We start from the raw sequence: 26,663 nt of genomic DNA, 5'->3' as shown, positions 1-26,663 counted from the left end.
CGCTATTTTTCCAATAAAGATAATAAACTGCTTGCCATAAGCTAGGTTTCCCTTGGTTTCTGTTTTTCTTCTCTAATCGAATTACCCCAACTGACACAAATTTAAGCAAACAGCTTCATTTCAGGTCACAGACCTCGTCCTGCAATCAAGGATTTGAATGAAATTCCTGGCAAAATATAGTAATTAGAAGCACAATGAAAGCAGCCTCGAAATGTCCCAGCTTCCCACAGCACTAAAAGGCAGTCTGGTTAATTTCCAAATTATATTTGGGCTTAACATGCAAAGGGTTCTTTTTCGACCGGACAGAAAAAACAGGCCTGAAGATCATTACAATAACCACACAAGACTAGGAATATAATTATAAAATAAACCATACCCTAGCAGGCAAATCATTTTAATGTGTTTTGAGAACTGAATATTCTGTACGGAATTAAAAACAAAGGAAAAAAAAAAACCAACGTGCAGAAAATTAATTAAAAAGAGATAAGACACAGAAAACCTTCGCGTGTCATAAAATTACAAATACAAAAGCAACAGATTAAAACACACATACACACAATTACAGATTTTGGTAACATTAGTAGCCAGAACATACCCAACAAATCGCTTAATCGTCAAATATCTTACTAATTTCGAAAGGGAGGGGGCGGCGAGGGGGTGGTGGTAATGACTGACTTCAGTTAACCCCGAAGGATCTGAGTCAGCCTTCCATCGCAAGCAAACGTAAGAAGGTGGCATCAAGTCCCTATGAGAAGCTGAGCTCCTTTTCTCAAAGAGAACGGCCACGAAGGTGGATGCCCTCTGCCACGTTTCACCACATTCGTACACCGGTTTACCTCTTTTAACTGAGGCAATGGAAAGACACCATTTCTTGAGACCCCAACACACCCCCAGAAGCCATAAATTCTATTCCTGTTCAAACAGAGCGGAATTCGCCTCCAAGCTGAGGGGAGTCGTTCCATCAGGTGCAGGGCGGTTTGCTGTTACAGAGTTGGTGCTGAAAATGTCTTTAAGAGGGGTGGACAGAAGCCGGTAGGGACCCAGGCACGCCCGGGGTTGAGCAATGACCCGTATGAGAAAGGCGACATGTGGGTCAGTCCTCAGGGATGGTTTCACCTCTGTGCACACACACGGCTGAGGTAGGAGCCTCGGGAGAAACAAAGAGGACCTTAGGGGAACGAGAGTGCCTTCTTGGCAAATCGGTGCTCTCTTGCTCACTTGGGGGCCTGAGACGGTCACGGTCATAGGCCAGGCGGGGCTTGGCAGGGGAGACCCGTGACCTTACAAAATTCAAGGGTTGTATCTGATCACAGCCACAGAGGAGAGGAAGATCCAAGACAAAGCCACTGGAGGTGGGCGAGGCCCCGGCCCGGACCCCAGGGCACCTGCTGTCTAGTGCAAGCTCAAGGGGCTGGGGGCAGGGCAGGGGGTAACAGGAAGTGGAAAACCCTGGCAACGACCTACAAAACGGTTATTAGCAAATGGTATCAAAAAGTATCAAAACATTTCAAAAAACTTTAAAAACTGCCAGGCTTGGCAGAAGCGCAGGGCAGGATCTCCGAGGGCCAGTGGAGCTGGCCTACACTCCAGAGGTTTCCTCTGGAGGCCAGGACACGGCCCCCTCCCCTCCCCCTCTGAAGATGCCAAGGCTGGAACTGCCCGAGACTCCAGGGAAGCTCCGAGAGACAGAAGGCCCTGGAGCTTCTCCTCCTGCGGGTGCTGGGCTAAGCCACTGCTGAGGACCAGCAGGGTAAAGGGGAAGCTGGTAGGTCTACCCGGGGCGGGGGTGGAGGCCTTCCACTTCCCACACTGCTGCAAAGCGCTGGAAGGTCCCCTGAGGGGCCAGCTATGTTGAACCGCAGGTTAGCTCTCCCGAGCTCACAGAGCGGGACCCTGGAGCACAGGGGAGGGACGGGAACCCCACTCACTTTGGCATTTGGGTCTCCACCCAAAACTGAACACCCCTAGGGCTGGCCTCTGGGCTTTCTACTAAGTCACTGGGAGACCCGCTTTTCGGTGATTGTATTTCAGAACATATTCACACACCCAGGTGTTCTGCCCAGATCAAGATCTGAAAGTCCTACCCTGCAGTCTTTCTAAAATGCTAAAATGTGACCACTTAACAACTAAAACGTTAAAAATCCCGAAGTAGCCAGAGCCAGAAGGGCACGCAAGTCACTGAGACAACCTCTGTCTATTCAAGCCTTAGGGAGACCATGGGCAGGAACCACGAACTCTCCCGCCCTCTTTTCCCCTCCCTTCTAGAATGACATCTTCGTCTTAGGCCAACAGGTTTCCAGACTTGGGTAAGGACCAAACTCAAAACTAAATAGCTGATGTGAAGCGGAAACTCCAGTTCTTTAAAAATGAGAACCCCCCGCAAAAAACCTGTAGGAAAGCCCACTATGCTTATCTTGAAAGCTCGAAAGAAACGATCCCCGCCTTCTCCAAAGTCCTCAAAGGCAGCAGACGGTGCCACTGCATTTCAAGATGACGGTCTACGAGAACCCGACCTCTGTCACCAGGCTTGGAAACCGTGTCACTGCTACTGCTGCTCAAACAGCCATCTGCTGGGTTGCAGCCCTGAGCCAACTGCCCATCTGGGTTATGCAGCATTGTCCCCCATTCTCTGCTGGACAGCACCGCAGGGCGGCTGCCACCTTAACAACACGGGACGCCAGCGACCTGTCACGGCTCCCACCACCGAGCCTCCTGGTCGTGACGCTCCTTTCCACAGACACCGACGGGCTCGACAACATTCCTTAGCACGGGGAAACCACCAACGATCGTGAGAAGCCAGTCCATGGGAAGAAGCCTCTCAACCTTAACAATATTGGGGTCTAAACCATGCAAATGACAAACTGCCTTCAGGGTGGCAAGAGTGACAGCACGAAGGAGGAGATGCGAGACATTGTCCGGAGTCCACAAGGCACAAGAGAATCTGAATTGTGACCAGCACTGCACCCTGGTCTGCAGACACGTCATGGTAGTCAGAAATAAAAGAGCTGGCTTGAGCTAAAAATGGGCAGCTCTCCTCTTCCCAAGGTCAAAGCCATCCTGCTCCCCCAAAGCACACATGGAATCTACCTGCTCTTCCCCACCTGACCCCGGACTCCGGTTAAACCACCACCTCTTTGTTCATGACTGAGAACAGACCACGGGTTCCATGCCTTCTGTAGGGTCCTCTACTAGCAACACTTTTCCTGGAATAGGAAGAGGGTAAGCTATCCAAAGTTGGCAGAAGTTCTGCAAAACACGTTTGTGGAGGGCTGGACAAGGCAGGAGACAAAAAAGGCTTTCGGGCTCAGGGAAGTTTGGCAATGGTGGAGTGATGGCAGGTTAACAGTTAACGTGGGACTTCTCAGAGCCTTTAATTCACTGAAGTATTGTGGAGCTCCAAGAAGAGTGTACAGTTTGTTTTTGGTTTGATTGTTTGCATGCCTGGCAGAACCTCTCAACAGTTTGTAAGCCTCTAGGGACTTCCACGTGCACAGAGCTAGCTAAGTCAGCAGACCGCTCACCCCACTAACGACACAGGGGACGGGTTTAGGTACTGAAGATTTCAGTGCCGAAGCCCCTCAAAATCACAGTAATCCTTCAAGGGGAAGGAAAGCAAGTACAGTAAAGAGATCATTTTTTTTTAAGTAACTACGTTAACGGAGATTCAGAGTCTAGTACCAAGGTTAACAATAAATCTCGAGATATTCTCATCTCTGCAGTGAGATCCTTGCCAAGGCTGGATCGGGAACGCCTCCCTCAGCAAGTGCACTTCTCCTCCCCCATCCTCGTGCCCACAGGAGCTGGGGTGGGAGTCCCCGTCCCCAGCTCTCCTCCTAGGGCACACCCTGGTAGTGAGACCTGCGGGAGTTAGCGCGGAGCGGTCACACGTCCCAGGAGGTGCTCAACGCACATTAACAGCTTATATGGACTGAAGGAGCCGAGCCCTGGGCGGCAGTGATTGTGACCCACCGTGCAATGAATGAGGGAACAGCTAAGACTTGTTACAGAATTTGCCCAGCAGCACAAAACGACCTCGCAGTGGACGGCTGAGTTTTGGGGGTGGGGCGGGTACCTGACATCCTCCTCCAGGAGAAAGGTGTGCTCGGCTCACTCACCGAGGGGCTATCGAGGGCTTCTTGGAGCTAAGCCAGAGAAAACAACAGCAAATTCTAGGATGGACACTTTTTCTTTCCTGAGAAATGAACAGATTTGGGGGTCTCAGTAATGTAAGTTAAGAAGTGGGTTCTGGGGGGAAAAAAGTGCACAAATTACAGAAAAATGTAAGAGTTTCATGCCTTTTTTTTTTTTTTTCCAGTTTCTTGATTACCTAGACCCTTTTAGAATTAAGGAAGATTACCCATCAGGGGGACAGGACAACTCAGAAACAAGAGTCACCAGCTCAGGAAATCCTGGCAGGAACATCTCTCCGGTGAGAAGTCCCAGGTCCTGCCCTGTCAGGGTCTCCGAGTCCCCACTCATTAACAAGAACGCACTTGACATTGCCCGCGACCTGGTTATAGCTTCGGAGCACCCCCTGTACCCCTACTGCTGGTAGTTTTAGGATGGATAATCCTGAGGCAGGGCCCAGGAATCCGTCTAACAGTTCAGCCAAGCTGAGGGAGGCATGGACTGGGGGTTCTGAACTGGCCCCACCAGGGCCCCCAGTGCCATGGGCCAAGATTTCACGTCACCCCTGCCCCAGGTACCCTTGGGGGGGATGGGGAGGAGGCCCCCTCGGGGAGGTGAGGGAAGAACGCCTACGCAGATATGAGGGGCTAGTTCATGCCTGGGCCCAGGGTTAAGCAGTCAAGCAAGATAATATGTAAAATTATATAGAATATTTAATCGGTTACTGTGATACCATAGAAATACCAAGAATCATAAAAATAAAAATAAAAAAAACAAGAAAGAAAAGCTGCTAAGAAGTACATCATGGTTCCAGGACGCTACGAAGTCCTGTTGGCCTGGACGCTGCGGCGGGGCTGGTGGGGGTGGGGGTGGGGTCACTGGCCCCGGTCCTGGTACCTCTTGCCCTTCCCCTTCTTCTTCTTGTCCTCCAGCCGCGGCTTGAGGGCACACACGCAGGCCGACACGCCGGCGATGGCCTTGGGCAGGTCGGGGCCCTTGCCCCACGTGTCCTTCTCGCGGTCGTACACCTGCACGGTCTTGGAGAAGGCGGTGCTCTCCCAGCTGTAGCCGCCCAGGATGTAGATGCGGCCCTGCCACACCGCCACCCCCGACTCGCTGTTGGCCTGCAGCAGGGGCGCCACGCGGGTCCACTGGTTGCACTGCGGGCTGTAGGCCTCGACGCCCAGCACGTCGAAGCGCTCCATGGACTCCACGCTGTCGTCGCTGCCGCCGATGGAGTAGATGGTGTCGCCGAGGCTGCACATGCTGTGCCAGCCGCGCGCCGTGGTCATGGGCCGCCGCTCCTCCCACACGTCCGTGCGGTGGTCGTAACACAGCAGGTTCTTGCGGTATGGGCCGATCTGGTAGTCGTGGCCCCCGGAGATGTACACGAAGTCCTTGTAGATGGTGCCCGCGTGGCCGTAGGTGAACCTGTGGAGGGACGGGGCAGGGGGCGGGCAGAGACAGAGGGGGCTCAGCGCTGGGCCCGGGCTGGGCCTCCCGGCGCCGGGCCTGCACTCTTCTGTTCTGCAAAAGTGGGACGACCCACTCTCTGGGGAAGAGGGGGGGCGGTGGGGACTTGAGGGGACCACACAGGGGGCAGGCAGCCTGTGCCCGCCTCACAGACGACAGCTGTCACTAGGTAAGGCGGGGCCCAGCCGGGTGGGGAAACAGGCTCCCCAGGCCATGGGGCTCTGCCTCACGCTCCGCTTCCCCAGGGGCAGGGGCGGGGAGAAAGACGAGGCTGCTCCTTCCGGAAAACCACGAGGCTGTGCCATCGAGGCACACACAGGCCCCTGCTCAAACAAGAACCAAAGTACAATTCAACTCTGACATTCTGGAGACGACAGGAGGGGCTCGCGGTAAGGGCGGCACGGACTGCGGAGCACAAGAGATGCTCTGTGTGACACGTGTCGCCACACTTCTGTCCCGAGCCACAGAACATACAGCACAGACCGGACCGTGAGCCCTCACTCGGGGCAGCCCCCCAGGTAATGTGGCCCCTCGGGGCTGTAGCAAATGTAGCTCACCACTTCAGGATGCCACCAACGGGGTGCGGGGGGGAGTAGGTTCCAAGGGGAAGGTCGATGGGAACATCTGTACCTTCTGCTCAATGTTCAGTTTTCTCGAAAAAATGCAGTTCGGGTAATAACCAAAAAGTAAAGAACAAAACCCAAGTGCAAACACAGGGGACAGGAGCAGGGGAGGGGACGGAGGAGCGCGGCTGCGTGGCGGCTCGGGGCTGCGGGAGGGGAGCAGCTGGGAGGGCAGCCCCAGGCAGCTCTCGGTAGGGCTGCGGGTTCACCGAGGTGCCGTTACACACACACACCAACGAGCACGGCATCGCGGGCCACATTTCCTCCAACCTCGTACGGCTCAGGCCCGTTTAGAAAGAAAAAACCCAAGTGGTTGTGGCGTTTAGGTACATAGTGACACCGGCCGGCCCAGACGGCAGCAGACGCTCTTAACCACTACCGTGAAGCCTCACTCCTCCACCTGTGAAATCGGGTGACAAAAAACAGTACCTAAACCCAGGGAGGCCACAGGTTTTGGTCTGCCTCCAACACGGTCGGTGTTCACACGCCTAACCTTCCCCGCTCGCTGCCACCTTGGTTTGCATGACAAAGTACGTGGGCGCTCGTGTGCCCTGCTAGCTCCCGGGGACCCGTGCAAGGTGGCTGCCCCGGACCCACAGCAAGTCTGTTCGCAGAGCGAGCTGCAGGTTCAGTTACTACCAGCGGCAAGCATGCTCTGCTGGATCCATGATGAGGACCAGCGCTGCTCCGGCGGGGCGACGGAGAAGGACCCCAAGCCCCAGGGCACTCCCCGATGCTGGTGCCATGTGTAGGGGCTTCTCGCCCTGACAGCCCTGTGGGGCAGGTGTGAACACACCCGCTGTATAGATGAAGCAGGAGAGACCCAGGGGAGGACACTGACTCGTGTCACACATCTGTCACCTCTCAGAACCCAAGCCCACACTCAGGGACGTTCCTCGGAAAGCCCTCGATGTCTGAACTTGATACCCTCTCCCTGAAACTCCGGAAGCGAACAGACTCGGACATGGAGGGAGAGCCACCTGATCGGCAGAGCTGACCCCCGCACCCGGATGGTCAGAGACCAGAGCCCTGCCCGGTCACCGACATGCCCTCTGTCCCCACGTTCTGCTCACGGTTATTTACAAGCCCAGAGATTTTTTTCTGGAATAAAGATCAAAATATCTAGAAAACGAGGTGGACCAAGTCATCCCTATTGGAGGAGACCACCACAGAGTCCCCCATCACCTGGGCAAGCCAGCCACGTAGGACCAGGAGTCGGTCTTGGGGCTGTACGTCTCCACTGAAGAAAGAGCTCCATTCTCGTTCCGGCCACCGACAGCCACCAGCATGTCTTCGATGGAGGCCAGGTAGAAATCCACGCGGCGCTGGTTCATGGAAGCCACCTGCGGAGGGGGACACCTGTACCTTCCCTTGCCCAGACCCGGACGACATCAACAGTGAGCATTCCCAGAAGTTCTATGGAACACACAGCCCAGGAGGGTCAAGCGGTGGCCAAGTGTGTTTCGGAGAAGGAAGATGGATGAACTTGAAGCATGGGGAGGCTCTTGAGAGGGACTTCTCATAGCTCCCAGAACCCCCGGGCACTGCAAGTCCCCAAGGAGGGAATGGAGAACACGGTTTCCCTAACTCATCTGGCCACATGGCTGACCTCGTGGACTTGAGTTTCACGGAACACCCAGTTTCATCTTTCCTTTTACTCTTCCCCACATCAGATACTTTTCAAATTAATGCTGAGTGCCAGCATGTTAACAGCAATCAATGGGAAACTATAAAGCAGAAGACCAGATTTTTTTTTTTTTTTTTTTTAAATAACGTAGGCACAACACAGAAATGAACACAGTCCCGGAGGACTTCAGGTTGTCCCCGCTACAAACCTGCTAAGCACGGGCTCCAGAGCTGGGAGCCACTTTCTAGTTTGGGGGGGGGGGTGGGTTTCAGATTTTTATTTTTTGAGAATAAAACAGAAAGGTCATCGGAGTCCATTCTGAGTTTTGTGCCCAGAAAATAAAAACAAAAAAACCCACCAAGTTAAATAAAAACACTGATGTGTGGGTAGAAAGACTGACTTTCTAGGGTGGTGGCCTGTGGCAGTGTTTGGGAGAGAAGGGCCCACCTCCCCTGTGCCAGGCGCTTGCCAATCGCCCTGAGCGCCAAGCAGCCTCGGACCTTAGAAGGATATGCCCTCCCACCCCGTCTCCAGAGGCAGAAGCAGAAATCCGCAGGGCAAGGACAAGTCTGAAATCCACAGCTCTGACTTAGCAAGCCGGGGCTGAACTCAATTCTGTGGCCAACAGCCACACACCCCAGAACGTGCAACACCTGCTGGCAGGCGGGAGCCTTGGTGACCACCCTCAAGGAGCTCCAAACCCTTCCCAAGGAGGGGAGCTCCAGGGAGACTCTCAGACAAGGGAACGAGGTCTGAACTCCGGGTCAAACCTCTAGACCGGCACTGCCCGGCACGGCGGCCGCTAGCCTCGTGTGGCCGTTTCCACTTGGACATAAATCAGTTAAAAGGAAATAAACAGAGAACTCGGTGTTTCAGTCCCACTGGCCACATTCTGAGCACTCAATCGCCACATGTGGCTGGGCACTAGGTTATCGGCGGGCGTGGGCTGGGAGCACTTCTGCAGCCCCAGAACATTCTATCAAGCAAGCTCCACTCCAGATGGTGACCGAGCCTGCAGACAGCGGCCGAGCGGCGCGCGGGAGCCCCGTGTGGGGTGCGGGCACGGGGAAGCACGGGAACCACGGGTGCTTGTCCCTTGATCATCAGGCCCAAACAGGATGGTGGCCCAGGCCTGGGGCGGTGGTAAGGGGAGGGGAAGGGGCGGGGGGGGGGCAGTCAAAGCTAGGTTAAGCGACCGAAAGTCGTCAAGAGTAAAGAAGTAATCCGGCTTTAATCTCACCTTGATCCACTGTTTACAGCGGGGGTCATACCTATAAAGAAGATTGGATGCCGCATCCCCTCCATTGTCCCGGGAGAAGCTGCCGCCGGCGATGAAGATGAACCCCCCCAGCACGGCGACGCAGTGGTGGCTCCGCCGGGCCGGCAGGGGTGTCTCCTTGACCCACTGCTCGCTGGCGGCATCCAGGTAGCAGGTGTCGTCGCTGAGCTCCAGGCAGCGCTCGGACACCTCGCCGCCCACGAACAGCAGCCGCTCCTGGTTGGTGCGCAGCGCCGTGCGCTTGGTCTGCAGCACGGGCTGGGCCGCCAGGCTGTTATGGTAGCGCACCGCCTCCTCGATGAAGCCCTCGCAGTTGGCCTCCCGCGGCAGCAGCGAGCATACGGCCGGCTTGACGCGATGCAGCAGGTCGTTCTTGGGGATGAGCGGGAAGTGGATGTTCTCCAGCACCTGGAAGGCGTGGGCCTCGCGCTCGGGCCGCTGCGTGAGCCACTGCAGGGCGGCCCGCAGCAGGTCGTGCTCGCACTCGCGCTGCACCTCGCTGCTGCCCAGGTAGGCGCACAGCTTCTGCACGGACACGTTCTGCAGGAAGTCGGGCGTGAAGGACAGCGTGCCGAAGCGGCGCAGGATGAAGCCGTCGACGAAGGCGTCCAGCCGCCTGAGGCTGTAGATGGAGGCCAGCTCCTGCAGGTACAGGTAGTTCTCCTCGCTGACCTCCTGCTCCAGGTACTCGCAGCAGAAGTCCACCACCGTCCAGATCTGCAGCAGGTGCGCCGTCTCCAGGATGTAGTCAATGTTGCCGCCGTCCAGCGCTAGTTCCCCGCCGTACAGGAAGTCCACCACGGCCTTGAGCCCGATGTACGAGGCGCCAACGAGCTCCACCTCCTTCTGGAAGGCCTCGCGCATGCCGATGGTGAACATGGAATTGAAGTAGTCGCTGCACACGGCCAGTAGGTTGCGGTGGGCTGGCACGCGCTGCTCGTCCGCCACCAGGACGATGTCGCAGAAGAGCCCGCGGAGACGCTGCTCGTTGAGCCGCTGCAGCACCGTACTCGGGTGCTCGGCCCAGCGGTACACCTGCGGAGGAGAGCACAGCTCAGGGGGTCTGCTCACCGCGGGGTGGGGGTGGGGGGAGCATGCCAACCCTTCCCCCGCCACGCCCCTGCTCCCAGCCGCGAGGTCCCGGGGTCCGTGTGGTGCTCCACAACCAGCACTTACGTACAGCACAGGGAAAGAGAAAAGAACGGCAGGTCAGAGAGCCTGCAGGGAATGAGGGTGTGTATGTGTGTGTGCGTGTGTGTGTGTGTGTGTGTGTGTGTGCTGCAGCTTTCCTTCTTTCTTTTCAAAGGCAGTCCTAACAGGGCGGCTAGCTCGCTCAGTCCGAGAAGCAGGAGACTCTTGATCTCAGGGTTGGGAGTTCAAGTCCCAGGTTGGGTGTAGAGAATACTTAAAAATAAAATCTTTTTTAAAAAAATGTGGTATATCAGGGCCCCTGGGTGGCTCAGTGGGTTACAGCCTCTGCTTTCGGCTCAGGTCATGATCCCAGAGTCCTGGGATCGAGCCCAGCATCGGGCTCTCTGCTCAGCAGGGAGCCTGCTTCCCCCACCCCCCTGCCTGCCTCTCTGCCTACCTGTGATCTGTCAGATAAATAAATAAATAAATAAATAAATAAATAAAATCTTTTAAAAAACATGTGGTATATCAGGTGCAGTTCCTGAGAACTGACTAGCATTCCCTTCCTCTCTACTTTCTCTCATTAGATACACAATTCTGAAAGTCTTACCTTCTCTGTCTCTCATCCTTCCTCTCTTCTTTCTAAATAGAATTCCTGGAACGTTTCTTTCTTCTCTCTCTGCCCCCTTTCTTTCTTACTGTGGGTCCTGAACAAACAGGTGTCAAACCTGCTGTCCTTTTTTTTTTTTTTTTTAAAGATTTTATTTATTTATTTGTAAGAGAGAGAGAGAGTGAGAGCAAGCACAGGCAGACAGAGTGGAAGGCAGAGTCAGAGGGAGAAGCAGGCTCCCTGCGGAGCAAGGAACCCGATGTGGGACTCGATCCCAGGACGCTGGGATCATGACCTGAGCCGAAGGCAGCTGCTTAACCAACTGAGCCACCCAGGCGTCCCAAACCTGCTGTCCTTTAAGGAGGACACGTAACGGAACAGCACCGGGTATTACGTAAGACTGATAAATCATAGACCTGTGCCTCTGCAACCGAGGATACATGTTAATTTAAAAAAGGAAGAAGAGAAAAACCTGCTGTCCTATCAGAAAGGTGAAGTGGCTCCGGGCAGCCTAGTCTACACTCAGACAGAATCTGGGTTTGAATCCCAGCTCTGCTACTCACTAGCTTGTGGTCTCGGGAAACCACAGTAGCTTCTCAGTCCCCACTTCCCAGTGTCACGAGTGAGAAGAGGGCACTTCGCAGTCAGGAAGGGGAGCTCAGGAAACACTGTGGCACGGAGCTGCTTCCAGGACAGCTGGAGTGCCCACCAAAGCCTCACACCCAGACGAAGACTGCTCTCTATTAAAAAGTGCTCGGCACCCAGCCATGCTTCAGGGACAACCCCCCCCCCCCCCCACCGCCCGCCTCCACTTCTACTGATGATCCAGGGATGTGTCTGGTCCCAGAGACTCTGCAATGCTTCCAGAATAAGGGGATCTGGGGCTCCTCCTTTCAGAAACATGGCTTCACTAGTCGTCACCGAGACTAAAAGAGAGAAATCGTGAATATGCAGGAGCATGGTCTTCTCCCAGGGCAGGGCTTAGATGTGTCCCACGCTGTGCCCTCGCTCATTCAAGGGTCATGATGACCCTTTAGGGAAGGGCTGTTACAATGCCCATTTCCCAGATGAGGAAAACTGAGGCTCAGAGAGATGAGGAAACTTGCCCAAAGCCCCACAGTGACTGAGTGGCACAGCTGGGATTTAAAACTAGGTATGATTCAAGAGCCCAAACTTTTCACCATCACACAATGGCAGAATTAACAAAATAATTAATATGAACAATTAAATGGATAAATTCTAGCAATTCCAGTTGGGAGACATGGACTGAGGGCTGTGGTCCTGCCATGTGCTTTGGAGGAGGCAAAGACGCATCAGACCGAGACAGCAGCTCCTCTACTCGTGGAAGCCAGTGAGGCTCCAGGCATTCAGGATCTGTCTGCTGCTTGCTTTGTTGACCTTGGAACGACCACAAAATTCTGCACAGGGAGACCAAGGCCATCCAAACACATCCGCGAGGTCACCGGCCTGTTTGAGGGTGCCTGAGGCAAGGGCTGGCTGGGCTTTAAGCCTGCAAGGGGAAGTGGGTGCAGGCGAGGGAAGATGGGCTGAGGGCTCCCCGAGTTCCGGCAGGTCCCCTATCAAGCCATGCCCTATGGCGTGGGTCTCATCTCTTCTCTGCCTCCTGCCTCCCACGCATCTGTGACAGCAGTACTTTCCTTCCCTCCGGTCCCCGCCTGGTCCGGCCACTTCCCACACCAACCACCCCATCTAGACCACAGGCGCGGGCCATGTTCTCACACTCCGCTGAGGACACCATACCCATATTGTCCAAAGCTTCTTTCCCTTCCAAGCACCGAGAGCCAGGCTCTATGGCTGTTACATTACAGGACAGTTTCTCTGAGGTCCCACACACGGTCTCTCGGTCTATTCTGGTCACTGGCAGAGAGAGTGCAACAGGCTGGGCTGCTTTAGGCTTCTTCTTCTTCTTTTTTTAAGGTTTTATTTATTTGACAGACAGAGATCACAAGTAGGCAGAGAGGCAGGCAGAGAGAGAGGACAGGAAGCAGGCTCCCTGCCAAGCAGAGAACCCAATGTGGGGTTTGATCCCAGGACCCTGGGATCATAACCTGAGCCGAAGGTACAGTCTTAACCCACTGAGCCACCCAGGCGCCCTTGGTTTGGGCTTCTAATGAAGCAGGAAAGGGCCTGGGATCCTGGCTTGGGGGCCCCTCTTGGGCGTGCAACCGAGGAAGGAAGGATAAAAGCACTATGGCAGTGCAGGCTAACTCGTGACGGCAAAGGCTCCAAATCCCGAGAAGCGAGGAGCATCGAGTGGGCGGGCTGCCCAGTCTCTAAGCTGGTGGGGACACAGAACCACCACACTTAAATGGGTGTACACAGGACCCCCATCTGCAGTGTGAAAAGAGAAACAGCCCCCCGAGCGGCGGGGGGGTGGGGACAACCCCAGATGACAGCTGCCGAGGGGACCATCTGCTCCCCGGAGTAGGGAGCAGGGCAGCCCCTCTCTCTAAAACTGGGTCTCCATGCTAAGTAGGCACACTCCACCCTTCACCTGGGTCTCAACTACAACCCCCGTTTCTGGTCATTTTCATGCAGCTGCAGAGATGAAAACTTTTGAGGGGAAAAAAACCAGACAAACGTGACTTCCCAATTTTAAAGGGACATTAGTAACAGTCTCGCAGCGTTTTCTGTAATTTGGAAGGCCCAACCCCTACATTCGTTGATGGTATTTAATCCTGTTCATTCATTTATTTCCCATTTTAGTGCCTTCATCAACGGCGGGTGAAGGAACACAGCCACTCAGTAGCAAACCCAGACAGAATGCTAGAAAGGGGTATTTCATATTAAAAAAAAAAAAATCACCATTAAAATGGATGAAGACATTTCAGAGCAGAAAAATGAACAGTGGCCGTCACAGAAGAGAAGATGTTAGTGCCCTGGGAAGGAACCACCTCCCTGTCCACCACAGCAAGCCTCGGAAGCGGACTAACCAGTGAAAGGAGCCAGGTACATGGGCGTACCCACCCCCCTGGGTCCCATTTACATGAAGTTCCAGGGCAGACAAAACTCCAGTCCTGGAAGCTGGAGACCGGGACAGGTGCTGGCTACACTGATGTGTTAACGTCTGGAAAACTGAAGATACACTTACCATTTGGGCTCTTTCTCTAATACAAAAAGTTAGAAGCTTAAATACCATCTAACCAAGGGATAGGTTCAGACAGAAACAAACTCAGGATGTGGCTTTAAGGGACAAAGACTTCTAGCACTATCACACTGAGAAAGCTACCCTGTCTCGGTGGCCATGGTCCGAAACAAAGCCTCTTTGAAACAGTCTCCAGACAGCTCTGGGTTTTCACAGCGGATAAAGCCGGGCTTGGCAAGAGCCTTCCCGGGAACTCGCACGGAAACAGGAGCCCACTTCTCTGGAGAACCAACTTCTCCTGAAAATTACACTCCGGTTTCCTATCATGCACAGCTGCACAATCTCTGCCCCTTTTTTCCCCTCAAGTCTAAAGGCTGCTCACAACTCTCTTTGTAAAGTGCTGTTCCTTAATCTTTTTTCCAGTCTTGTAAGCTTATTTTTCCTAACAGTTCCTGTGCAATTTAAAGACCACATATATTCTGCATATCTGCGCATGAACCGTATGCATAGCTGTGCTCTAATCACACACACACAAAAGAGTAGGATCCTTTCTGCACCTCCAAGGACCAATTTTGGCCCCTTGGGAGCAATAGCGGCTGCATTGAAAATGCGTGATCTGGGGGCACCTGGGGGGGGCTCAGCTGGTTAAGCAACTGCCTTTGGCTCAGGTCATGATTCCAGGGTTCTGGAATCGAGCCCCACATCGGACTCCCTGCTCAGTGGGGAGCTTGTTTCTCCCTCTCCCCTGCTTGTACGCACTCTCTCACTGTCAAATAAATAAAATCTCTTAAAAAAAAAAAAGGAAAAGGTATGATCTAAGGTAACCATAGCATTTATTAATCTCCAAGAGAGCCATTTTAAAAGAAAAGAGGGTGTTGTTAATATTTAGAGAGGGACAGATGTAAACAGAGATTGCCTTGCAAATCGATCCCCCAATCCTTATGTCTAGTACTTTGGGGGACAGGGGTTGCTCCCAGCCATGTGAAGAGTCTACTGATGGTATAGATTCCCAGTCCTACTCTCACATTTTAATTTAGCCAGTTAGGGATGGAGTGGGGCATATGCATTTCTAATTCCATACTTTTCCCCTCACCATCTCCTGGGGTGATCCTGATGTGGCCAGTACAGCACAGTTTGGTAACCTGGCCCTGGGGAACACACCCTCACTTGCTCGTAGGGTCCCAGCAAGTCACGACTGGGGGAAAATTCTGGGCCCTTAACAGCCAGGCAGGCAACATGTTGCCCCCACTATGAGGTGGGTGACTGGCTTGTCAATGAATGTGTCCTTGGGAGTTTCCTGAGCCCCATGTGGGGACAGACATGCCGTGGCTTTTCTTTCGTCCCAGCCACGTCTTCAGGTTGAGGCAAAGAACTAATGGGTCAAGGTCTAGTTCTAATGTCCCCCCTCCACCTCCTACTCCTCTGAGTTTAGGGCACGTTCTCCATTCCGTGCTCCTGCTACCTCCCCGATTCGTCATTAAGGAGATTACCACCACCCCCGCGAAGGGACAGAAAATCAGTCTGTCAGGCACGAACTCATCAGAAAAACGCCATACTGCTAAGGCGTCCTGCGCACGCGGCGAGCCCCCACTCACAGACCTTGGAGGACTCGCTGATCTTGTAGGGCCGTGACACTCGCGTCTGCCGGCTTCCCTCCATCATAGAAGAGACCGCAGCCCTGGAATGAGAACAGGATCTCTGAGCATCGGAGACCAAACCCGAGGCCATTCAGGAATCACAGCTCTGCTGGGAGCTCAGCCACAGCCAGGGTGCGGCCACAGGAGCAAGGAGGGAGAGAAGACCGTATACTGACTGTCAAGAGCTCTCGGACACAGAGTTGGAAAAAATCAGGTTAGAATGAGAATCAGATGGAGCATCTAACCTTGTTCATTTATAAACTAAAACCTGACGTTGCGTCTTTTAGGCCTTGTCCCACAAATATCTGCGGGATCCGGAGGAGGCCTTCTTCTTCTTGGAAGCCTTGGGCTGGATCTAAATTATAATGACAATAGTTACCATTTCAAAGCCTGGACTGGGACCCAGGAACATGGCTAAGGGATGTATGTGTGTGATCTCATTTGAGCCCAACTACTCCACCAGGCTAAGGTCACATCCCGTTCACAGGTGAGGACACTGGGCTCCAGGTCACAAAGCTGGTAAACGGCAGGGAATCTCAACCTAAGCCCGTCCAGCTTCAAAGTGGGCAGACGTGCGCCCTTTACCCACAAGCTCTGCTCACTGTGGCCCAGGGCTCGGGAGTCTCTTACTTTTAAAATATTACAGCAAAGGCCAGGCTGTGATGCAGTGATGACAACCACAAAAGAAATACAGTCACATTCTAGACACAGGGGTTTTCCTACAAGTGCACTCCTAGGTCTTCACTGATTTAATGCCCCCCAAACCCTCAGGAGGCCAGAACTATTATTCTGCTTATGGAGGAGAAAGCTGATCGTGACATGGTCACTTGCCCAGCGTCACACAGGAAGGAGCTGCGCGGTGGGACTACAACCAGGGAGGCATCCTTGCTCTCAACCCCCAAGCTACCCTGCCTGTCCATTTAAAAAAAAAAAAAAAAGTGGGGTTCGTGGGTGGCTCAGCGTGTTAAAGTCTCTGCCTTTAGCTCAGGTCATGGTCCCAGGGTCCTGGGATTGGCATCGGGCCCTCTGCTCGGCGGGGAGCCTGCTTCCTTCCCCCTCTCTCTCTGCCTGCCTATGATTTCTCTGCCATATAAATAAAATCTTTAAAAAAAAAAAAAAAAAAAAAAGCATGCCTACAGGCAGTACGTCCTGCCTAGAACGTCCAGTATAAAACTGAATGGTTACATCTACCTCTCTAGACCTCATAATCATCTCTATGGGATGGGCTGGAGTATCAGGCAACATGGAAGTTTCTTCCCGCTTCGAAATGCCAACTAATTCACTAATAATAGCACAGAGCCAGGCTTTGGGGGACCACGGGGGGGGGGGGGGGTGGTGTTTAGGAGCACAGAGGAAGGACTATGCCAGCTACATGTTACAGGCTGGGTTTAAGGAGGAATATTTCCCCCTGTTCTCTGAGTTACGAAGAGTCCATTTGTTACCTACTGAACAAACAGCCTTGGCTAATAAAACAATGTCACAAGAAGCAAGCACTGTGTCAAGATAATGGGGGTCACACCGAGGTGGGGGTGGGGGCTCCAGCATTTCCAAGGGAGTAACCTGGGGCACAGCGCATCCTGTCCAGCTCCCTGGGGAAAGGAAAGGACAACCAGCTTTTTCTTGACAAACGTGCAACTTTGTGACAAAGGCCAGCTGTAGCACCCGGTCCCTTCTGACCTAACGGCCTGGGGGCTGCCAGGGGGGTCCAGGAGGGAAGGGCAGGAAGCCAATATTCACGCAGTGCCTGCGGGCCGTACTACCTTCACTCTCTGAGACAGGTGCGCGATCACCGCCGACGCCCAGGCTCAGGTGCTAGAGAGGCCCGCCCAAGGTCACACCCCAGAAAGCAGCAGGTCCCTCTCTCCCCACCACCCCGCAGCCAGCCAGGGCTCAGGTTCCCTCTCTGCGATGAAAGCTTTCGTTTCTAGGCCAAGATTTCTTGAGAGAGTTTCCCCTGCTGGAGGCTCCCTTTTGTCTCGGGGCAAGCGGTTTGGGGCCAACGCGCGCAGGAGCGCTGGGTGTCAGCCGCCTCCCGTGCTTCCCGGCGGAGGCAGACGAAGGGGTCAAGGCCATCCACAGAGGCAGGGGCGATGCCGGGTTCCGCGTTAACAGGTCTCTGAGTAAACACGGGAACAGAGGCGACATCCGGACGGAGGGTCCCCGGGGAGCCTGCTCTGCGCGCCGCTTCCCGGCTTCTGGCCTGAACCTGCCGACCCCGGCGATCGGGAAACGGACTCGGACGCCGCAGCGACTCACCAGCCCCGGGTCTCGCGGCGCCGCGGCCGCTCGCCCGCACCCGCGCCCGCACCCCCGGGCCGAACTGTCGGCACAACGGCCGCCGGGCAGGCTCGAGCCGGCGGCGAGGCGGCGGAGGGAGGCGGAGTCGGATCGCGGCCCGGCCGGCGCCCGCGGCGGCCCGCGGGGACACTCACCTGGGCCGCGCGGGCCGGGCCGCGCAGGCCGCACCTGTCTCACCTGCGGTTCCCCCTCCCGCCGCGTCCCCCCAGCACCCGGGGACGCCGGGAGGGAGAGGGGGCGGCGCGGCCGGGGCTCCCCGCTCGCCAGGGTGGGCGCCCCCCGCCCGGGCCCCCGACCCCGACCCCGCGACGCGCGCGCGGAGGCCCACCTGGAGGGCGCGCTACGGGAGCGGCGCGGGGACCCCTGGCGGCGGCGGGACCGGGCGGGCGCGGCGGCGGGGCCGGGGCGCGGGAGTCCAGGGGCCGGCCGGCTGCGCAGCCATGGCTCCGCCAGGAAGTGCGAGGCCGAGGGCGGAGGCGGCGCGCGCGGCCAATGGCGGCGGCCGCGAGGAGGTGGGCTCAGGCGGCGGCGTGGCGGGGCCTGCGCCCAGGAAGGGGGGGGGCGGTGGCGCGCAGGGGGCGGGGGCGGCGCGCGGGGCCGAAAGGGAGGGGGGCGCGCGGGGCCCGGGCGAGGGGCGGTGCGTGGGCGCGGGCGGGAGGGGTCAGCGCGCGCGGTCGGTGGTGGGGGCGCCCGCGGTCGGCCGCAGGCCCCCGTCTCCGCCCTCGCTCCTGCTCGCACCTGGGAACGCCCGCTGGGGTCCGCCACGGTCCGCGGCGCAGCCCTAGGGGTCATTGCGGCGGCCTCCTGGCTCCCGCACTTGCTCCCAGGCTGAGCTCATCACTTTGCTGCGCTCACCCCAAGCGGAGGCCCCCGCTGGCCCCTCGAGGTGAGGACACCTTCCCTCCCCACCCCCCAACTCCTGCTCTGATCACTCCCAGCTTTGCACTGCACGCAGCTCTCTGCACCGTGGAATATCACAAGCCACTTACTGATTCCCTTGGTGTATTTTCTCTCTTCCCCACTAGAAACCTTCCAGGAAAGAGTTCACTGTCGCTCTTATTCCTGGCCGGGCCCCCAGGACTGGCACACAGTAGGTGCTCAGTAACCAATACATGTCTGCGGGACCAGTGAATTTAAGCATCACCCGGACATTGTCTGTACAGCTTGGAGGAATCTGGAAAGCACTAGGCTCAGTGAAAGAAGTCAGACACAAAAGGGACCCAGATTGTAGGATTTGAGTTCTATGAAGTGTCCGGAACAGGCAAGTCCATGGAGACAAAGTAGGCAGGTGGTTGCTGGGTCTGAGGAGTTGGGGGGGTGTGGGGGTGACGGTTAAAGTATAAGGGATTTCTTCTTGGGTGATGCAGATGTCCTAAAATTCCATGCTGTTGGTGGTTGTAGAACTTGAATATACCAAACCCCCTTAAACTGTACAATTTAAAAGGGCAAACTTACGGTATGTGAATTCTATCTCAATAAAGCTGTTACAAAAACAAACTAAATGCCCTCTCTCTCCTTGTTTTTCTACTCCCTGCCTTCTCTGGAAAGGATTCAGGGCTGCAAAGCTGGGCCAGGACAGAAAAGAAAACCAGGAATGGGGATTTAGCATGTCCAGGCAAATACTCAAGGCTTGTCTTTGTCCTTTCTGTGCTACACACAACACTCAACTCAGGCCCCTTCCATAGCCTAATTCCCAGCGAGGAACCGTGTGGTCCCTGAGCAGCCTGGACCTGGACTCAGGGACTCTCAGGGAGCACCTGTCCCCAGAGGCTGCCTGCCCTGGGGTGTGGGGGGTGGGGTGGTGGTGGCTCTCTGTCACCTGTGGTACAAAATAAGGCCTGCACTCAGGTGGGGTAAGCTCGCCTGGGTAAGCTCTCTCACCTTGTTGGGAGTGAGGTCACATCGGAGCCTGTTTCCTCGCCACCTATGAAGGGGGTCCGCTGAGAGCAGAGCCAGCTAGCCCTTCCCTCCCCTGTTGAGCCCACCACCCATTCACGCCCTGCTTTTTTCTGAAAAGCATTACATTTATGGGACTTAGAAAAATTTCACTTTTGATAATTGGGATTTGTATTAAATATCCTTAATTTGTGGAGAAATGGAAGTACAGAAAGTATCTTTTTAATTCAAAGGGAATTAGGGTAAAAGGAACCCCGGAACCACCTAGAGGGTCCTCTGAATGCTAGTCCCACTCTTCTTTCAATTCTTTTCCCTTTTCTGTGGGGACAAGCACACGGTCACCCTCCAGTACTTTACTCGGGCCTCATCTTTACTATAAAGTCTTACTCGCTCATCTTTGACCCTCCCTTGACCTATCTCCACCGCAAAACAGCTAATCCCACATCTCATTCTGTGTATCTTGACCCATGAGTCTCTGCTATTACTTGAACGCATTCATTCATTCATCCATCCATTCATTCAGCAGACTTTTAGGAAACTTCTATTATGTGCCAGGCACTGTGGTACATGACAGGGATAGAAAGAAGACATATTCAGGAATTTTAGGGAGGGAGGCAAACAAGTAAATGAACAATTATCATATCATGGTCAGTCACTTGGGGTTATATTTGGGGGCTGTGGGTGGCAAGTACTCTTTGTAATAGCGTAGTGAAAGAGTCCCTCTCGTTATATACACATATTATATACAAAGTAAATAGAAGCATAGATATGACACAAGTAGTTACAATATCTGTATGTTTCTCCATGGAGTTACAATATCTGTATGTTTCTCCGCATGTGTATGGATATTTATCTATCTGAGAGCTTTAACTGCAGTATTTTATCTGAGACCCTATCATTTAGCATTAGCGTCTGTCCACCAGCTGTTGGATCCTTTATGAATGAGAAGGTACACAATATGATGGGATGTCTGAAATTAGGGCCAGAGACGAGCTCCAGAATCCACTCCTGATCTTGGCCTGAAAAGCATGCAGAGGTGGCTAACCTGACTTCGTCCTGTTTTCCCCAGCACTTAGCACACCACCTTTTCACCTCTTTTTTCTTTAATATTTTCCTTCACGTTATAAAAGAAGTACATGCTTACCTTGGGAAAGACAGAAACGTCCAAAAGGAAAAATAAACCACTCACTTCTGCACCATCCAAAATAATCATTGTTAATATTGTAGCATTTTCAGATTTTTCTCTTATGTAATTTCTTTATGAAAATAACGCCACTACATACAACTTACTATGTGCTGTGCATGGCTCTAAGCTCCCTGCCCTTATAACAGGTACTGTTACTTTCCCTGTTTATGGATGGGGAAGATGAGGCTCAGAGATGTGAAATCCCTTGCCCAAGGTCACAGAACTTGTAGGGAGCAGAGCGGGGTTTGAACCCAGATAGTCGGGCCCCACATTCTGCAGGTCGAAACTAACCTTGCCCTCTGCACCATCGTGCCTCTGGGCCACGGTAAAGGTGAGGTGCACTCCTTGCACGGAAGTTGGAAACAGAGACACCCACGAAAGGGAAAAAAAGCGCCCACCCAAGGAGAACAGCTGTCAGTACTTAGGTGTAAATCAGCCCAGTATGTTCCCCAGGCATATATTCCCCACGCAGCTATGCAAATGAAGTCATATGGCACAGGCCCTTTGCTAACTGCCTTTTTTCCTCTTTTGCAAATATCATGAGTTTTTCTCATGCCAGTAAGTTCTCTCCTGCGATATGTTTCCGACAGTGGCATCGAGCCCTCCACCTTCATCGTGTGCGGGACCCTCCCTCACCGTGGGGCATCTGGCCGCTTTCACTGTTAGAAACAACACGGGTGAACATTCTTACACACATGCCCATGTGCACGTCTCTAATGATAACACTGAGTTGCTGGGCCAGAGAAGTACGTACTAATAAGACTCTAATCTAATCAACAAATCTGTCCTAGTGGCCACCCCCTGACATGTCTGAGATTCGTGCATCAGGTGGAACCGTGGCCAGTTACCTTGTTTGCAGAGTCGGGGCAAAATGAAAATGCAGGGCCCTTTATCAGAAAGCAGGAAAAAGCTACTCCCTTTCTTTGCCATCTCTCTTGATCTGTCCTGGTGATTTTTATTAACTGTTTTGTGCCATGTGCCTTGCAGGGGGGGCGGTGTACTTGTGGGGCACATACAGACCCCCACAGCGCCTGGGGCCATGTAATTTGGTGGGCAGGGCCCAGAGGCTTAGCTCTAAGTCTTCCTGCACCTGTGCCCAGGTCCCCACTGCATGGCAGGGATGGAAACCTCTGAACCAAGCCCACCAGCCCATGCTCCATTGTCCCACTCAGCCTCACTTACACAATCCAAACCCCCAAAACAGAATTATTAAGAATTTCAAGACAACCATCTCAGAGCGTTAAACCCCAAGCACGGGGCCTGAGTGTGGAGCTGTGACACCGCTGGCCATATGGAGCAGGTGAGACTGTCACCAAAGAGGGACAGGCAAGACTCATGTCACTCATGTCACTCTTCTCCATACTTCAAAACCACATCACAGCAGAGGGTCCCTGGTAAAGAACAGGTCATCTTGATTCACAGAAGGTCGAAAAACGGGCAGGGGAGGGGCACAGGCAAGCGAGGCCCAGGTGAATGGCGGATAACGCACAGACCCTGTGCCCCACTCCCTCAGTGGCCTGCATCGTCCCCGGGGAAGCCTTCGGGGTCCGTGCTCCTGTTCTCCCCACTTTACAGATGAGGAAGCAGAGGCCCTGAAGGACTGCGTAGCACATCCAGTACCATGCAGAGGGCAAGTGCAGGAAGCAGGACAAGGCCCCCGTGCCATTGTGGGTCCGTGCCCAGAGTTAACCAGAGCGTTAGAAGTTTTGCTGAAAGGGCTGCCAGCTGCTTTCTTTTCGGGCTCCTGAGTTGGCGCTGACCTTCTGGTTGCCAGGAGGTCACCACCCGTAAGAAGGGGAGGCAGGGAAAGGCATCAGTGAGCTGCCAGCTAGGCTCCCCAAGAGCAGCTGGGTTTGGCAGGGGCGGATGGAGAGAAGGCTCAGCTCAGGCAGCCCTGCACCCCTGCAGGGAGTTTGCAGGCTCCCCAGCCTCCTGGAGGAGGAGGGAGGGCAGAGGAGGTGGGTCTGTTCTCTCAACAGTCTGTTCTTCTCACCAAGGGTTTGTCCTTGGCCCAGCTTCCCTCCCAAAGGCTGAGTAATCTAGAAAAATCGCAGCCCGGCATCAAGGAGCAGGCCCCGGGGCCAACCAGGATCCCAAAGTCAAGCAGAATTCTTGGCCCGCTTGCTCTCGGAAGTCTGTAACTGTTCAGACCTGAGGACAAGAAGCAACAGATGCTTCTGGAGGATCAGGCCAGCAAATGGGTAGAGCCCAGCAGGAGCCCGGGATGGCCGTTGGGTCCTCAAATCCTCATCTCAGATTAAAGAAAAAATGCCCCCCTCCAAGGGGCACTTCCTCCTTCCCTCTCATCCCCAGCGTTTTTCTCTGCCGGCTCTCCCTGGGTCTGAGCCCTGGCCAGACCCCTGCTCCCCAGCTGCGAACTGGACCAGCTACTTAGTTTCAGCGTGCCTCAGTTTCCCCATCTCCAAATGGGGTCGCACGTGCTCCCCACACTCTGAGACGGAGTTAAATGACGTCGTGCATGACCAGCACTTCCCGTGGGGCCTGCATCTGAGCCTTTGCTAAGGGAGGCTGACCCCCCTCTGGGGAGCTGCTCTTGGCCCAAGCCCCTGCTTCCTGTCAAAATAGAAATTGTCGGGAAGTGGACACATCCTATTCGTCAAAGACACCTTAGTAGTGTTCATCAGCTTTGGGCACTTTCTCCAGATCCTGCTGTGACTAGAGGGAAGGAAACATACCATCCCCCGGACAGAGGTAGGGACAAAGCGGCAGGGGAAGCAGGTGCCACAGATAAGATGTCCAGGAAGCTTCCTGCAGTCACAGTTTCACCCGGAGCCGACTATGTCTCGGCTTTTGCCGCTTACCACAGAGGTCCCTAACTCAGCTAGCGCAGTCCAACTCCTCCGTGGCACAGCAGATGCCCCACGTGCTTCCCCTTCTGCCATCGGTTAACATGAAATGTTCGGGATTTCAGGTTTGCTAACCTGGTTTGGGTCCAAGGCCAGCAGGTAGCCCTGATGGCGCTGTATCCTCCTTCGGAATCTTTACACTTCCCCTGTGCAAAATTAGACAACACAGACAAAAGCCTTCCCAGAATTGTTGCAGCCGGAGGAGCACAAACGCAGCTGCTGGGATGTCCGCTCATCGGTTACACCCCTGCCCTCCCTGGTGGAACCATCACTGGAAACGTCCCAGTGCATTCACGCGCATCTGCGGAGTTCCTGGGCCACGCTCTGAGTCCCGCACCGGGGATCCATCTGGGGAGGCAAGCCAGCCTTCGGGCTCTAGAACTGCGTTGTGCCCAGACGGCCGCTGACAGCCCCACATGGCCATTTCAATTCCAATTAGCTAAGATCACATAAAATTAAAAATTCAGTTTCTTAGTTTCTGGAGCCACGTTTCAAGTGTGCCACAGAGCCACGCGCTAGTGGCTGTTGTAATGGACGGGGGAGGTTACAGGATATTTCCGTTATCTCAGAAAGTTCCACAAGAGATGCCGTCCAACCTGCACGACTTACTAGCTTACCAGCACTTGCTAGCTGTGTGACTTTGGGCGAGTTAGTGGCTACTCTGGGCCTCTGTCTCCTCAGCTGTAAAATGAGTTAATCCACTCAACAGCAACTGCTTAATTGAGTGTCTGCTGGGTACTCTGCCAGTGGCTGGGGATACAGCACTAAACAACCCAGATAAATAAAATCACCGCCTTCATGGAACTGACCTTTTTTTTTTTTTTTAAAGATTTTATTTTATTTTATTTTTTGTCAGAGAGAAAGAAAAAGAGAGAGCAATTTTAGGGGAGCGGCAGGTAGAGGAAGAAGCAGGCTCCTCAAGGAGCGGGGAGCCCGACACAGGACTCGGTCCCAGACCCCCAAGATCATGACTTGAGCCTAAGGCAGACACTTCCCCAACTGAGCCACCCAGGCGCCCCTGACCTTTTTTTTTTTTTTTTTGAGAGAGAGAGAGAAAAAGAGAGAGTGGGGGAGGGGCAGAAGGAGAAAGAAATCTTAAGCAGTCTCCACGCCCAGCAGCAGAGCCTGGTACAGATGTGGGGCTCAATCTCATGACCCCAAGATCATGACCCGAGCAGAAACCCAGAGTTGGATGCGCAACAGACCCAGCCTCCCAGGTGCCCTATGGAACTGTTCTTCTAAAGAAGGGGCAAAAACAGCACTTATCTCAGAGTTGGTTTGCAGATCAAATGAAAAGCACTTTACATCATTTCTGGCACATTCTAAGTGCTTAATAGATGGTAGCTGCTATTATTGCCAGTAATCCGCCCAGCTCCCTTCTCCCACAGCCCTGCTAACTGGGACGATGAACACAGAGCATACAGGCTTCCACTTCTCATCCTATACCAATGGCAGACATCGCTAATCGATCACAGCACACTTTCCACTGGAACAGAGCATCTAGTAGCACTCTCAGACACATTCTCTCAGAACTCACATCATCCTGTTCAAAATCACCTCTTCACTCTTCTACAAGCTGTCTGGCTTCCCACAGTCCTGGATGCAGGGACCCCTTAGGTCCCGTGGAAGCTCAGACTCCAGGCCCAGGCCCAGGCCTGACCCTACTTGGGAGAAAGAGCAAGGGGCTGGTCATTACCTTGTCAGCTGAGCAGCTGGTCTTGCTCTGACCTCCTGCCAGCAACGGGCTTCTTGCTTTGCTGCCTCCTGGAGTGGGGTCTGGCCTTGTTCACACAGGGCTGCTTTTTTTCTTCGAGAAAAGTGGATTATTTCTAGTCAGAGCAGATCAGTCCTAGCCAAAAACGTCTGAGTGAAGCCCAGCCTGGATCCGAAGTGGGAGAGACAGACATGTGAGCATGCAGTTGCAGTATGGATGAGATAAGGGGAGGGCGGACGTGGCCCCATATTGTGGGGACCCAGGGGAGGGAGGAACGCTCAGTCCCTGGGAGTCCGCCTCATTGGGTGGGGGTGCGGCGGGGGGGAAGCACATCATGGACTGCAGCCTACAGCCCGACCCCCTGGGCATCCTGTCCCCATCGCTCTGTCCTCCACTGCACAGACTGACCCAGATGGCCCTGTGTGATGCAGCAGGGCTGTCCTCTCTCTGGATCTTACGTCGGTTTGGTTTTGCTGATCCATTCAATCATTTATTCAGCACAGCGTGTAGTAATGATACCAGGTGTAAACCTTGGAGTTCAAGTCTCGTGTGACCTTGAGTGAATTACCAAGACTCTCTGTGCCTTGCTGTTCTCCTCTGCAAAATGGGATTTCCTACAGAGCCTGCCAAGGAGGGTCTGGGTCTCAGGAAGGATTTAATGAATTATTGCATGCGGAGAGCTTAGCACAGTGCCTGGGGCGCTGGAGTAAGTACGCGATTCAGGCTCACTGCTATTGTCAGTCACATGCACATCTCAGGGTCCCCAGAGATTTTCCTTTTTTACTCTGTTGGCATGGTACGTTTCATGAACTCATTTCCTTTTTTTTCAAGTACTGAACTTCCCTGGCACGCTGGTGTAAAGCCTACCTGCTCATGACCCCTACCAATTGGGGGCTGACATCTAGGCTATTTGCAAGGATAAGCAGGGGACCTATAGGCAGGTGCAGAAGGAAGGGGAGCCCACGCAGAGGAAACAGCGGGTGTACAAAAGGTTGAGGGATGAGGCAGCGGTTGAGTCCAGGAAGAACTCCACATGGCTGGAACAATGGGCCCCTGGAGGGAACGGTAGGAAATGGGGTGTCCGGGAA

The 26,663-nt window shown here is 54.2% G+C and overlaps 1 protein-coding gene and 1 long non-coding RNA gene across 4 annotated transcripts; one reads left to right on the top strand and one right to left on the bottom strand.

The window, feature by feature from the left end:
• Positions 1-355: 355 nt before the first annotated feature.
• Positions 356-18,370, bottom strand: KLHL36 (kelch like family member 36). 3 transcript variants are annotated; one of them, XM_045076379.1, is made up of 5 exons: positions 18,241-18,370; positions 15,577-15,655; positions 9,092-10,165; positions 7,410-7,567; positions 356-5,559 (listed from the first exon to the last, which is right to left on the bottom strand). In XM_045076379.1, the coding sequence occupies exons 2-5, from the start codon at positions 15,637-15,639 to the stop codon at positions 5,004-5,006; spliced, it is 1,851 nt and encodes a 616-aa protein (XP_044932314.1). In that variant the 5' UTR covers positions 15,640-15,655; positions 18,241-18,370; the 3' UTR covers positions 356-5,003. The 3 variants fall into 3 exon arrangements, with proteins under 3 accessions (XP_044932314.1, XP_004753942.1, XP_004753941.1); XM_004753885.3 differs by lacking the exon at positions 18,241-18,370 and adding an exon at positions 17,871-17,889; XM_004753884.3 differs by lacking the exon at positions 18,241-18,370 and adding an exon at positions 17,375-17,850.
• Positions 18,371-18,563: 193 nt separating this feature from the next.
• On the top strand, positions 18,564-19,409 carry LOC123391051. Its single transcript, XR_006605691.1, has 2 exons — positions 18,564-18,798; positions 18,938-19,409. It is a non-coding gene; the product is annotated as an uncharacterized LOC123391051 (long non-coding RNA).
• The last annotated feature ends 7,254 nt before the right edge of the window (positions 19,410-26,663 follow it).

Source organism: Mustela putorius, unplaced genomic scaffold (assembly GCF_011764305.1).
Source record: "Mustela putorius furo isolate JIRA1106 unplaced genomic scaffold, ASM1176430v1.1 tig00000174_pilon_pilon_pilon, whole genome shotgun sequence".
NCBI lineage: Eukaryota > Metazoa > Chordata > Mammalia > Carnivora > Mustelidae > Mustela > Mustela putorius.
Note: the sequence above shows the minus strand (reverse complement) of the source record. Positions and strands in the feature narration are given on the sequence as shown.

Coding starts and splice junctions, on each gene's coding strand:
- KLHL36 (XM_045076379.1), bottom strand. CDS start 15,639: ATGATGGAGGGAAGCCGGCAGACGCGAGTGTCACGGCCCTACAAGATC. Junction 10,166..15,576: donor AGATCAGCGAGTCCTCCAAG/GTCTGTGAGTGG, acceptor TCTCCTCCGCAG/GTGTACCGCTGGGCCGAGCA. Junction 5,560..7,409: donor TACGTGGCTGGCTTGCCCAG/GTGATGGGGGAC, acceptor GTCCCTCCACAG/GTTCACCTACGGCCACGCGG.